At 41.9% G+C, this 14,096-nt stretch overlaps 1 protein-coding gene across 1 annotated transcript in view; it reads left to right on the forward strand.

Annotated features, from left to right (window-relative positions):
- The window catches only part of NWD2 (NACHT and WD repeat domain containing 2), a 166,444-nt gene extending 157,919 nt beyond the window's left edge, over positions 1-8,525 (forward strand). Inside the window, 1 exon segment of the mRNA XM_074272508.1 lies at positions 1,993-8,525. Within this exon segment, the coding sequence (XP_074128609.1) occupies positions 1,993-5,922 (3,930 nt within the window). The 3' untranslated portion in view covers positions 5,923-8,525.
- Positions 8,526-14,096: the final 5,571 nt, after the last annotated feature.

Here is a 14,096-nt window from a genome sequence, read left to right on the forward strand (position 1 = left end):
ATTTTACTGTTAATTCATAGGAGTTTTCCCATAGTTCTCTGAATTTCTTAGTCATTTTTTCTTAGATTGCAATAATATAATATTCCATTGTATTTATAAGCCCTAATTTGTTCGACAATTCTTCAGTTATTTGAACAAGAAATATTAATTTATGCAAAAATTTTCTTAGTCTTTTGAGGTTTTAAATTCTAGTCTTAGTAATAAAACTAGTAGTAGTAGTAGTAGTAGTAGTAGTAGTAGTAGTAGTAGTAGTAGTAGCAGTAGTAGTAGTAATAGTAGCAGTAGTAGTAGTAGTTAGCAGCAGCAGCAGAAGCCAACATATATAATGCTTTAAATTTTGCAACAGTAATCTTGCTTCATTTTGTCCACAAGCAATCCTTAATACATAATAATTACAAGTGTAATTGCTATTATTATTCCCATTTTACAGATGAAAAAAAAATGAGGCAGACAGAAATTAAGCAATTTGCTCACGGTTATCCAAATAATAAGTGGTAGGTTGGTGACACAGTATTGGGCTTAGAATCAGGAACACCTGGATTCAAGTCTAGCCTCAGATACATACTAATTACAGAATTCTGAGCAAGTCACTTAGCCCTGGTTACCTCAGTTTCCTCATCTGTAAAATGAACTGGAGAAAGGAAATGGCAAACCAGTATCTTTGCCAAGAAAACTGCAGATGGCATTATTAAGAGTTGTACATGACTAAAACAATTAAACAAGTATTTCCTGAGTTTAGAAACCACAGGTCTAACATATTTTATACTATACTACACATGTGTATATAAATATATATGTATACATACAAATACAAACATATATTGTATATTTATATGTATATGTTTATGTGTGAATATATGTGTATGTATAATGTTTTGGTCCTCCTTGAGCCACATTTCCAATTTCTATGAAATTCATGTCTCAATGTAAATTCCCCCATTTCCATTTTATAGATAAGAAAATAGCTTTCTCTTGGAAAGTGAAATGAATTGAGCTCAGATCTCCTTACTTGAAGTCTATCTTTTCCCTGTACCACAATGCCTCTCCATGACATTTCTCTAACTATCCCATCCCACTTATCTACTTTCTCAATTATCCTTCCATTCTGTGATGTCTGAAACACCTCACAGTGTTTGGGGTGATAGTAATCCACATTTCTATAACAATTTAAAGTGCTTTCTCATAGCAACTGTATCAGATTAGACAAAACCCAAATCATTAAAGGGCAGGTGAAGAAGCATGGGCCCAGTGATGTTAAAAGATCTACTAATGAACAGTAGAATCTATACTAGGAAGCAGGTCTTCAGTTTTTAGGAACCTTCATTTTTAATAGCAATCCTAAGAAAGAAGCCAACGGTAATAAGGAATTTTGAACTAGGATTCAAAGCTAGGCTATTTATCTCCAAAATCACTATTCTCTTCACTTCTTATGTGCGTGCTCTAATGTTTAGTACATTTTGTTAAAGCTAACTCTAAACAGGATTTTTCATGGGGCACAATTTTGACAGAATGTCTTCATAAATGTTTTGTACTTTGTTATTTCTTTCTGCTTTTTATAGTTTTTCTCTTTCTTTCCTCAATGTCGAATGATCAGTTGTCACTCCTTAATGCTATGCATCGGCCTGCCTTTTTCCAACCTCTGTCCACAAACATATAAATGAGCTCTTCAAATTTGCTACTTCTGTGGGCTGAGAAATTAGATAACTAACTTATTTAGAATAATGTGTTCTTTCAAAGTCATTAAATTTTGAGTGAAGCCTCAAGGTCCTCTTACAGAATAAAATGACTGGCTCTGCATTCATGGGTTTTGAGTTCACATTTTAATGCACTTTTTTTTTTTTTTTTTTTTTTTTTTTTTTTTGCTTTCCTAGTTCTTAGTTACATTCCAGATGGTTTTAAGTTTCCAGAAGTCCAACCTCAAAATAATAGGATGCTAAAAATTTCCCTTTTAGTTGTTCAATTATCCTTCTAAACTACACTTCTATGTTTTAGGCTTACGGTTGGCTACATGAAGAAATGGGCCCCGAATCTGACCCAGTGGTAATTGTAAGATTTCTGGGAACCACAGACATGAGCACCGATCTTAAGAATCTACTTCTAAGCATCTGTGAACAACTGGCAATTAACTACCGGTGTCTGATGCAAAGCTATCCCAAGAAGATCCACGATCTTCGGGACTTGTTTATAAACCTTCTGAACGAGTCTTCGTTTCAGAGGCCCTTGGTCATAATATTCGATGCTCTAGAGCAGCTCTCTGAAATGGATGATGCCAGAAAACTTTGGTGGCTCCCCGTTCACCTCCCCCGTTTTGTACGAATAGTACTCTCCACGCTGCCCAACAAACACGGGATCCTGCAGAAACTGAGGTGCCTTATCCACGAGGAAGACAACTACATCGAGCTGGTGCCCAGGGACAGAAAGATGTGCAGTCAGGTGCTCAAACACCAGCTGCTGCGCGTCAAGAGGAAGGTGACGTCGGGGCAGCAGATCTACGTCAACGAAGCCTTCTCCAAGTGCACGCTGCCCATGTTTGTGAACTTGACCTTCAGGGAGGTGAGGACCTGGCGGTCCCACAAAGATGTGGATGAATCCTCGCTCTGCGTCACGGTCCACGACAGCATAGAGCAGCTATTTTGGGCCCTGGAGAAGAAATGCGGGCAGAAACTAGTGTCGCGAGCTCTGGGGTACATCACCATGGCCAAGATGGGCTTGAGCGAGATGGAACTGGAAGATGTTCTAGCGCTGGACAACAGCGTCATGAACGAGCTCAATGAGAACGTGCGACCGAGTAACCCCCTGCGGGTGCCTTACGTGTACATCGCGAGGCTGAAGGAGGGCCTGAGCGGGTACCTGATAGAACGGCACGTGAAAAACGTCACCCTTTTGGTGTGGGCCAACAGGCACCTCCAGCTGATAGCCCAGAAGCTTTACCTCCAAAACGACGGCGACTTGCGAGAAATGCACACCATCCTGGCTGATTACTTCCTGGGGGTCTGGTCCGGGGGCAGGAGGAAAGCTTTCTGTCTGGAGGACCCGTATTTGAACGGCTGCCTGGATCTAGAAAGCAGAAGTCTACTGGACGAAGAGAAGCACTTCCTGGAGCAGGCATCTTTCGACAGGCAGGCCCCAGATCAGCCGTGGGTGTTTCAGTGCAATCCGCTGGAGCCCGACATCTTTTTTGTCAATCACCGCAAGATGTCGGAGCTCTTACACCACTTGACGAGATGCGGGAAAACAGACGACCTGCTCTACGGAGTCATCATGAACTTCAGCTGGCTGTACACCATGGTGAAGATCGGCCAATTCGACAAGGCCCTGGCGGACATCGAGGTGGCTTACAACTACTCCCAGGAGAAGGAACTGAAGTTTCTGGCCAGCACCCTCCGGGGCATCAAGAGCAAGGTCGTCACGTTCCCCGGCTCCCTCTCGGCCGAGCTCCAGCAGCGGCTGCTCCCGGTGGTCAGCTCGCTGCCCAAGCTGCGGCACCTCCTTCTGGAGTGCGACAAGGATGGGCCCAAGTACTGCTCCATCGTGCCCTTGCACTCCTCCATGGACGTGACTTACAGCCCCGAAAGGCTGCCCTTGTCGTCCAGCCACCTCCACGTCACCGAGATTCTGCCCACGTGTAACCCGAGCACCGTGCTCACGGCTCTGGAAAACGGCTCCATTAGCACGTGGGATGTGGAGAGTCGGCAGCTCCTCAGGCAGATCACCACAGCCCAGTCCGTCATTCTGGGCATGAAGCTCACCGCCGACGAAAAGTACCTCGTGGTGGCCACCACCAACAACACCTTGCTGATTTACGACAACATCAACTCCTGCCTGCTGTCCGAGGTGGAAATCAAGGGAGTCAAACACGGCAGCGGCTCGAATTTCATCAACGGGTTCACCCTGTCCATTACCCACGCCCTGGCCTGGTTGGAGGCCAGCAAAGACGTCACCGTCATCGACCTGCTCTACGGATGGCCCCTCTACCAGTTCCACTGCTGGTACGAGGTCACATGCGTGCAGTGCTCCCTGGACGGTGTGTACGCCTTCTGCGGCCAGTCCCTCAACACCACCACCATCTTTCACTTGGGCAGCGGAGAAAAGCTCTCCACCGTCACGTCGGAATTCTCGGGGGGCTTTGTCAAGTTTCTGCTGATCTTAGACACGGCGCAGGAGATGGTCATGGTGGACAGTGAGGGCAGCCTTTCCGTTTGGAACACCGAGGAGATCACCAATCCCCAGCTGACCGACGATTTCGACTGCCGAAGGGAAGACAGCGAGGTGGTCAGCATCGAGCTCTCCGAGGACCAAAGCGCCATTCTCATCTGCAAAGCCCTCGGCCTCGAACTCCTGGACACCACCCTGTGGAAGGTGACGGAGAAGTTCAGAGCCAAACACAACGAGCGCTTCGTTTCGGCGGTGCTGTCCAAAAACGGCGACTGCATCATCGCTACTATGGAAAACACCTCGGCCGTGTTCTTCTGGAGGAGGGACACGGGCCAGTGCATGGCAAGCTTGCAGGAGATCTCCGGAACCATAGTCAAGCTGGTCAAGTCCAATCACCACAACATGCTGCTGTCTCTCTCGACCAGCGGCGTCCTTTCTATCTGGGACATCGACATCATCACGGCCATGTCCAACATAGACAAGACTGGCAAACCCATCCAGAGACTGGTGTTACCCGCCAGGGGAGAGATCATTTATTCCCTGGACGGCTCGGAATCGGTCCACAAGTGGAACTTTAGCAACGGCTTCATTGAGGCAGAATTCAAGCACGAAGGCATCGTGGAGCACTGCGTGCTCACGTCCTCTGGGGACGTGATGGTGACGTCGGACGATAAATGCAGCCAGTACGTGTGGCACACCAACAGCGGCGAAAACCTCTTCCGGATCAATGGGCAGAGAATCTCGCAGCTGCTGATTACGCACAACGACCAGTTTGTGGTTTCGCTCTGTGAGGAAAACGCCTCCCGGGTGTGGCGCCTGGCCACGGGCCACAGGGTCTGCAACATCCTCACTCCCTTACAGAACGCTTTCATAACCTCCGCCAACACCTTCGTGGTGGGGATCACCAAAAACAAAGTCCTGGCCGTCAGCCTGTGGACCGGAAGCATCACCAAGAAGTTCTGCTGCGAGGACGGGACCATGATCGTCAACTTCAAGCTGATCCCCGACTGCCCCGACATCATCGTGTTCATCACGTCCACGGAGACCGTGAACATCTGGAGCCTGACGGACGAAGTCATCTGCCGCCGCGTGCAGCTTCCCAACAACTTCCTCAAAAACCTGGAGGACTTCGAGATCTCGCCCAACGGGAAGCTAGGCATTCTCTCCCGCGGAGACGAAAACATCAACGTGCTCGATCTGTACAGCGGGAAGCTCCGCGTGGTCCACGCGGCCGGAATCATCTGGAGGCAGAGGCTGTCGCGAGACGGCCGCTACCTGGTCTACATTTGCTTCCAGAACGGGGAAGAGGAAGATGACAACGGCGCGGTGTCCAGCTTAATCGTCATGAGACTTGCAGACGGTAAAAACATCGGGGCTTGCTCCCTCTACAAGACCCCGACGTATCTCGCTCTGTCGCAGAGGCACCTGAACATCATCGTCGGTTTTGACGACGGAAGCATAGGGATTTACACCGTCGTGGACCGGGTCGACGCCGCCTTGAAAATCAAAATCGCCACTTCCAACAGCCGGCAGATTTTCAACAGCGCCACGCAAGCCTCCAGGCCCAAATCTAACAGCTACTGCTTTAAGGCAACCGCCGATTGCATCTGGAGAGAATCCACCGAGGTGTTTGCCAGGGACAGCCCCATCACGGTCACCGATCCGGCGGAAACGGCAGAAGCCACGCCCACCAAAAAACACAATCCCTACGAGCGCGGATGCTCGGCCCTGGACGGCAGAGGCCACAGTTTTGCCGCTGACAACTAATGACGTCTTTAGACAGGTTTACTACAGTTCAGGACGCAGGGTTTGAAGATTGTGTTCTCTAGGGGAGGGAGAAGTGGTGCATTTCTTAGGCAAAATGGAATTCTTGCGACTGCTCGTTGTTTATGTGAAAAAACTATAGAGATGGAAGCATGTTTGGGCTATAGTTTTTTCCTTGAGATTAAAGCATAAAAATCCTCTTCCAACGGCTCCTCGTTATATGGAGTGAGCCTGTACTCTCAAAGGCAGAATCCAAGTCTGATAGGGCAAAAGGCCTTGGAGAATGGATCCTGCAATAGATGGCTTAGCTTGCCCAAGCACTACCCTAAGTCCAGAGAAACTCATCTTGGGAGATTTGATTACCATGTGATTTTTTTTTCTAGTCACAGCAATGCTTTAAATTACAGACTAAAGTATGGAAAGAGTGCGATCCACTTTCATGATGAGGACATCCGTACAGATAGAATCCTAACTCCTTGGAAGAATGGAGTTAATTCAAATAGGAAATCTTACCTGGGCATTTCTAGCAATACTTTTTACATTGCTGCTCTATCTAGAAGTTAGAAAATAGTGACTCTAACTCTGTATCTACCAGAAATAGAACCTCTTCAGTTTATTCAGATACCGTGTCTACACACACACACACACACACACACACACACATACACACAGATACACACAGCAGTTTGACCAAAATCATGTCGTGTTTTTTTTTTTTCTTTTAAGTTCAATTCAAACAACCATTACTTTGTCTTCAGGATGCCAACTAATTCTTGTTTGGCAACATTTGGTTGTTAATATTATCTAAATACAGCCTTAACCTCATTTTACCTTTTACCATCCAGATTTGTATCTGGGGATAAAAGAAAGAAAGTGAAAAGGGCAAAAGGAATTTAACAATCCCAACCATATGAAAGTCTCCAAGGACTAAGTCCCAACATAAAGGAAAAGTTTCTTTTAAAAGATGGGAAGATATGAAGCTGGATGGGACAAGAGTCAATTGGCAGCTAAAAAGGGCAACAGAGATGCAGAAAATCATTCTTGCAAAAGTTGCATGCAAAGGACGAAACCATTTCTTAAAAATCTATTTCCCGAGTTATGAAAGAACATGTCTAAAACTCAAAATCATTCTTTTTTAATATCTCTTTCAAAGTGCATATGTTGCTAGATGTAACAAATACTCACATAAGGGCATTAAATGCAGTTAAACTGTTCAACTCGATTATTGTACTCCAAGGTTACTTTTCACTCTCTTATAGGAAAGTATGAATTATCTCCTAAATTCCTACACTGAATTTCAACAGAAAGAAAGCTTTCCTGATATGCCATGTACGATCTACTGATAACATTTGCCTTACTATCATTCCTCTTCTGTCCTGTGTTGACCGCAGAGATGACCAAATACTCTGGGACTAACAGAATATGCCTGTATTTGTGCTAAAATATTCCATAAAATCTTAAGGCTGTCCAAAGGTTCTTTACTGTTCCTGTTTGTAATAAATTTCTTACTTCTATATATGTATGTAGGCTTATGATCTGTTTTACTTCCTGCTTTTGGACTGTTCTGAGCCTTTTATATAGTGTGATCAGTTTCAAAGCAGGAGCTGTGAAATATTAAATATTTTTTAACTATTCCATCCAATTCAAGAAAAGTGGTTACATCCTAAAAACTAAAAGCGATTTTGGTTTTCCCCTGCTACAACGTACACATGGTTTGTCCTTGGCTAATTTTTAACCAGTTTTTTAAAAGAGGAAACAGATCCTCTAGCAAGTGGGGTACTGAACAGGTAGGAGTTTTAGTTTCTCGTTCTGCCGCTGACTTGCTGTGGGTCCGTGAGTCAATCATCTAACCTCTCTTTTTCTCACTTTCTCAAACATAAAACAAGGTTAATGGTAGTTTCCCCTATATCCCCTATCAGAATATTGTGAGATTATGTAATGTGAAATATAGTCAACTCTGGATTATTGGTACTAATGGAGAAAAATTGAACGGCATATCACTCATGCTTTTTTGGGGTATTGAACCTTGAAATGTAGTCTGAGACACTAACACCCCAAGATATGACTCAGATACAAATTATTCTCCTCCTCCAAGCCAAGACTGGATCTTCTGTGGTCCTTTTGGCCTTAGCCCAAGTCAGGAAATATAGCCAAGAGGCAGATCCAGGTCCTTGTGTACATAGATGTATAATCTATAGTTGATTGTATATGAAAATGCTCATCAGACAGAGCAAGTTCATTCAAGGTGTTGCTATTAATTGTCTGAGTTGGACCTCTGTGCCACTAAATTTCTACAAGTCAAATGCCACGATGAATTACACGTAGTGTATGAATGTTCTATGTAAACGCCAATCTAGTCTTGAGTGATCTGAATGATTTTCTTAACTTGTTTGCAACTCCTAGATCATACTGAATGTTTTTATGTAAACTTTGTATTGTTGGGGGAAATAACCCAACCAGAGATTTATATTTTCTTAAATGTTACATTTAGTTACATTTTGTTACAGAGTTGGTAAACTAGAATATTATGGCAGTCTTCAAACAATATACAGTCTTGTGTATGCATTGTTTGTATGAATAAAAGATAAACTAATTTGCTTTGGAGTTTTTTGGAGTATTTTCCACGTTTTGATGATGCAGCTGAAGATTGTACCATTAATCAGCTGTGTGACCTAGGCAAGTGGTCCCACATCTCTGCATCTTCTCGTCCTCTCTTTTAAATAAAGGGATTATAATAGAAAGGAAGGGAAGCTCCTTCTGCTCTAATGTTCTATGGCTTTGCGATCTTTGAGGTTAAAAAAAAGAGGGATTTAGGAAGGAAGGAAGGAAGGAAGGAAGGAAAGGAGGGAGGGAGGGAGGAAGAAAGAAGAAAAAGAAAGAAAAAAAGAAAAAGAAAGAAAAAGAAGGAAAGAAAGAAAAAGAAAGAAAGAGAAAGAAAAGAAAAGAAAGAGAAAGAAAGAAAGAAAGAAAAAGAAAGAAAGAAAGAAAGAAAGAAAGAAAAGAAAGAAAAAGGGAGGGAGGGAGGAAGAAAGGGAAGGAGGGAGGAAGAAAGGAAAGGAAGGAAGGGAGGGAGGGAGGGAGGGAGGGAGGGAGGAAGGAAGGAAGGAAGGAAGGAAGGAAGGAAGGAAGGAAGGAAGGAAGGAAGGAAGGAAGGAAGGAAGGAAGGAAGGAAGGAAGGAAGGAAGGAAGGAAAGAAGGAAGGAAGGAAGGAAGGAAAGAAAGAAAAAGAAAAAAGAGAAAGGGAGGGAGGGAGGGAGGAAGGAAGAAAAGAGAAAAAAAAGATGAAGGCAGGCAGGAAGGAAGGGAAGGAGGGAGGGAGAAAGAGAAAGAAAAAGAAAGAAAAAAGAAAGAAGAGAGAAAGAAAGAAAGAAAGAAAGAAAGAAAGAAAGAAAGAAAGAAAGAAAGAAAGAAAGAAAGAAAGAAAGAAAGAAAGAAAGAAAGAAAGAAAGAAAGAAAGAAAGAAAGAAAGAAAGAAAGAAAGAAAGAAAGAGAAAGAAAGAAAGAAAGAAAGAAAGAAAGAAAGAAAGAAAGAAAGAAAGAAAGAAAGAAAGAAAGAAAGAAAGAAAGAAAGAAAGAAAGAAAGAAGAAGGAAGGAAGAAAGAAAGGGAGAAAGAAAGGGAGGAAGGAAGGAAGAAAGAAAGGGAGGGAGGGAGGGAGGAAGGAAGAAAGGAAGGAAAGGAAGGAAGGAAGAAAAGAGAGAAAAAAGAAAGAGAAAGATGAAGGCAGGCAGGAAGGAAGAGAAGGAGGGAGGGAGAAAGAGAAAGGAAGGAAGGGAAGGAAGGAAGAAGAGGGAGGGAGGGAGGGAGGGAGGGAGGGAGGGAGGAAGGAAGGAAGGAAGGAAGGAAGGAAGGAAGGAAGGAAGGAAGGAAGGAAGGAAGGAAGGAAGGAAGGAAGGAAGGAAGGAAGGAAGGAAGGAAGGAAGGAAGGAAGGAAGGAAAGAGAGAGAAACAATGAATCAAAATAGAGGAAAGATGGAGGAAAGTAGCAGCATATAATGGCACATACCTGTAGTTCCTGCTACTAAGGAGGTTGGTTGGTATCTTGAGTTCTGAGGTGTATTTTGAATTAAAGTCAATCTGATGTCCACTAAATTAGACCCCAATATGGTGATCTCCCAGAAGCAAAAGGCCACCAGATAGCCTAAGGAATGGTAAACAAGCAGGAATCAGAAAAAGAAGAGGCTAAAGCTTTCATGCAGAATAGGACACTTCCATTGGGGCAAAGGGAGAAGATTTGATGAAAGAAACAAAGAAAAAGAGAGGGAGGAAGGGAGGAAAGAGGGAGGGAGAGAGAAAGGGAAGAAAGGAAAGGAAAAAGGAAGGAGGGAAGGAAGAAAAAAGGAAGGAAAGAAGAAAAAGAAAGAACTAGGGAAAAAAAGAATTTAACCCATCTAAGCATCTTTTATAGAAGCATAATCCTCCGTATTGACAATGATAAATAATAAAGTGTTTTTCAACCATGGTATAATGAGCAAAGTCCTAGATTTAAATTTAAAGGATCCAAGTTCAAATCCATCCTCTGACACTGACTTGTATAACCTTAGTCACTTATGCTTTCTGGACCCCAGTGTTTCTTTCTCTATAAACTGAGAGCATTAGAGTCAATGAATTCTAAGATCCCTTCCAGCTCCAAAGTAATTGTCCTAAAACTCTAGAAAACTGTGGCTTAAAGATCAGTCTTGAAGAGGAAAACATTCCACAAGTTGCTACCTCCAGCCTTACAGAACTTTCCACTAGCTACTCCACTCCTAGAATCTGTAGGAAGTCATGAGATCTCCCAGATAATTTCAGATGAACAAAACAGAATTCACTAAATCCTCCTATTCACTGGATGCCCCAAGAGCAGCAGTAAGACCAATAGGTAAAAACCTTATCCTTCTCTTTTCCATCTCTTAGATATAAAATATAAAACTAGTTTTTATTATTACATCCAATAGTGGGAAATTAAAGAGAAATATTATACTAGTAATCATGTATTAATTATCATAATTTGATTATTTATAAGAGGGTAGCTAGATGGCACAGTAGATAGAGTACCAGGACTGGACTCAAGAAGACCTGAATTCAAATCTGAGGTCAGACACTCACTAATTATATGATTACATTTGCCAAGAAAACCCCAAATGGGGTCATGAAGAATCATACCCAACTGAAAAATGACTAAACAATAACAATTGTCCCCAAATTATCTTTTTCTCCTTCATAAGATGAATTAGAAGCACTGATATAATGAATAGAGAGCAGCCTCAGAACCAAGAAAGGTTTAAGTCCCATTTTATGTCCTGCTTTTCACATACCCTAGCTATATGGCCTTGAGCAAATCACAATTTCTCAATACCACCAAACAACTAAGAATACAAATTGCAAGGTAATAATAGATTTACACTGGTAGAGGGAAGTCCTTGACCAAAAATTCTCAACACCAATACAGTCACAAATCTAGTAAATATTTCCAATAAAATGTCAAGTTCTTTCACCATGAACCATGATCAAATAAACTCTGTCATTGTTCATTGATGGGATGTGTCAACATAATCCCCTGGTCTCATTCACCAATTTTGTAATTTTTCTGACCAAAGGGCCCCTCTCTGGCTATCATTTCCCTATATTTGCTGGTCCCCTATTAGAAAGTAAGCTTCTTATAGTCAGAGACTGACTATCCATGCTCCTGCATTGCATCCCCAATGTTTAGCACTGTGCTTGACACTAGCAAACCCCTAATGAATGCTTTTTTCATTTATTTTTAAAATACATATTTAAAAACATTAAGAAAAGATTTTTCAATTTCCTAGTTACCAATTCCAAAATGTTATATTTTCCTTCTCTCTTTACAAGCTAAATTTCTCTTCGTAGATTTAAATGATTATTAAGCACTTAATATGTGAAGTGTATTATGTTAGTCACCATGTTTAAGATCACCCTTTATACCATAGGACACATAGCTAGGGACTAGGCTATACACCTGTGTATCTAAAATATCACGTGTGTGTCCTACCATCAAGAATCTTATCTTGTAGGATAGCAAAATACACACCCAAATAAAACATCTAAGAGAAGACCTAAGAGAAGTACAAAATCATGCCCTGTAAGAAACAGGAAGTGAAAGGTTATTAGCAATAAAGTAAATAGGTGTCACGAGGAACTTAGAAAACAGTTGTTTAGAGTCCATCTCTCATTTGAGCTTTAAAAGATGAATGAGACCAAATATGAAATTATGACCAAAAATCAATGCAAACTTCAGCCAAGTATAATCAGGGAGATAAGGCAGGGCAGTGAAGATTGTGGATAGGAAGCAGAAAGTTCTCCAGTTTAATTAGAGCAAATTTGCCCTGAGGGGAATGATTAGAGATAGAACACAAAGTAAGGGTCCCATTGGAGGGAAAGGGGACCAAATCTGTGCATAGAGGACTGTCCTCAAGCAGTTTACAATCTAGTCAGACATAAGATGTATACACACACACACACACACACACACACACACACACACACAAGAAAGGCAACATAAATAAATAAATAAATAAATAAATAAATAAATAAATAAATAAATAAATAAATAAATAAATAAATAAATAAATAAATAAAATAAAAAAAAGGAGAAAGAGCACTGGATTTGTTGTCCAGGGTTCAAATCCTGACTTTCTTACTGCTAGGAAGACTCTGGGCAAGATAGTTCACATCCCTGTTTTTCATGTCATGTATGAAATAAGATGAATGGTTCATATCACAGATTTAGAGGTGGATGTCACTAGATTAGTCCTCTTGTATTACAGATGAAGAACCTGAAGTTGAGTGACTTGCCCAAGTAGAACAAGTAGTAAATGACAAAGCTGATCAGTCAATAAGCTTTAAGCACCTACTATGTGCTAGGCACTGTGCTAAGTTTTGGGGGTATGAAGAGGAAAAATGGCTGAACAAGCTGTGGTACATGAAGATAATGGAATATTATTTTTCAATAAAAAAAAAAAATGACAAACAAGCTGATTTTAGAAAGGCCTGGAAAGATTTACATGAACTGATGCTGAGGGAAACAAGCAGAACCAGGAATACATTGTATACAGTAACAGCAAGAATGTGTGATGATCAGCTATGAAAAACTTGATCTTCTCATGGTTCAGTGATCCAAGGTAATCCCTATAGATTTTGTTTGGAAAATGCCATCCAAAAAGAGAACTATGGAGATTGAATGTAAATCAACAAAGGATATGTTCACTTCTTTGGGGTTTTTTTTCTCTTATGGTTTTTCCCTTTTGTTCTGATTTTTCTCTCCCAACATGATTTATAAAACAACATGTATTAAAAATAAATTAATAAAAAACAAAAAGAGGCAAAATACATTTCCTAACCTCAAGCAGCTCACAATCTAATGGGAGAGACAAAAAACCAAAAGAACAAAATAAATATATACAAAGCAAGCTACATACAGGATAAAGTGTGGTTTGTCCTTCTTTCTCAGAGAACTATAACATTAGAGAGATAGCACCATGGCTTGCAAATGAATTACATTATAGAAGAGCCATTAGTGGGAAAGAGATCAAGATAAATAGAAAATAATTAGAAGAGGGATGGCAGTGGAATTAAGAGGTTTTGGAGAAGGCTTCCTGGAGCAGGAGGGAAGTCAATAGATGAAGCTGAAGAGCAAGAGTATTCCAGGCACAGAAGAAAGCCAGAGAAAATGTCCCTAACTGGGTGGGGGGAGGGGAGGTGGAGTATTTTGATCACAGAACCTCCAGGAAGCCTGTGTTAATGGACTAAAGAGAGGGGCAGAGAATAGGATGTACAAAAACCAGAAAGGCAGAAAAGGGCTAGGTCTTAGTTCTTGGATTGCCAAACAGAACATTTTGCATTTGCTCCTGAAGACAATTAAGAGCCACTAAAGTATACTGAGCTGGAGAATGGAGGGAGAGAAGGATAGAGGTGGGGAAAGGTGGTGTTATAATCAGATACAATAGGAAAATAACTTTAGGGACTGAATGGAGGATGGCTTGGAGTGGGGGAGAGACTACAGGCAGGTAAGCCCACCTATTGCAAGAAGTCAAATATCAGGTGATGAATGCCAGTACTAGAGTGATAGCAGTGAGGAGAGAAGAGGACATATTCCAGAGAGGTTGTTTGATCAACAGTCAGATTTTGACTTCATGCCCTCTGACTCCAGAACACTTTCTACTTGACCGCAATGCT

This window comes from Sminthopsis crassicaudata, chromosome 6, assembly GCF_048593235.1.
Source record: "Sminthopsis crassicaudata isolate SCR6 chromosome 6, ASM4859323v1, whole genome shotgun sequence".
NCBI lineage: Eukaryota > Metazoa > Chordata > Mammalia > Dasyuromorphia > Dasyuridae > Sminthopsis > Sminthopsis crassicaudata.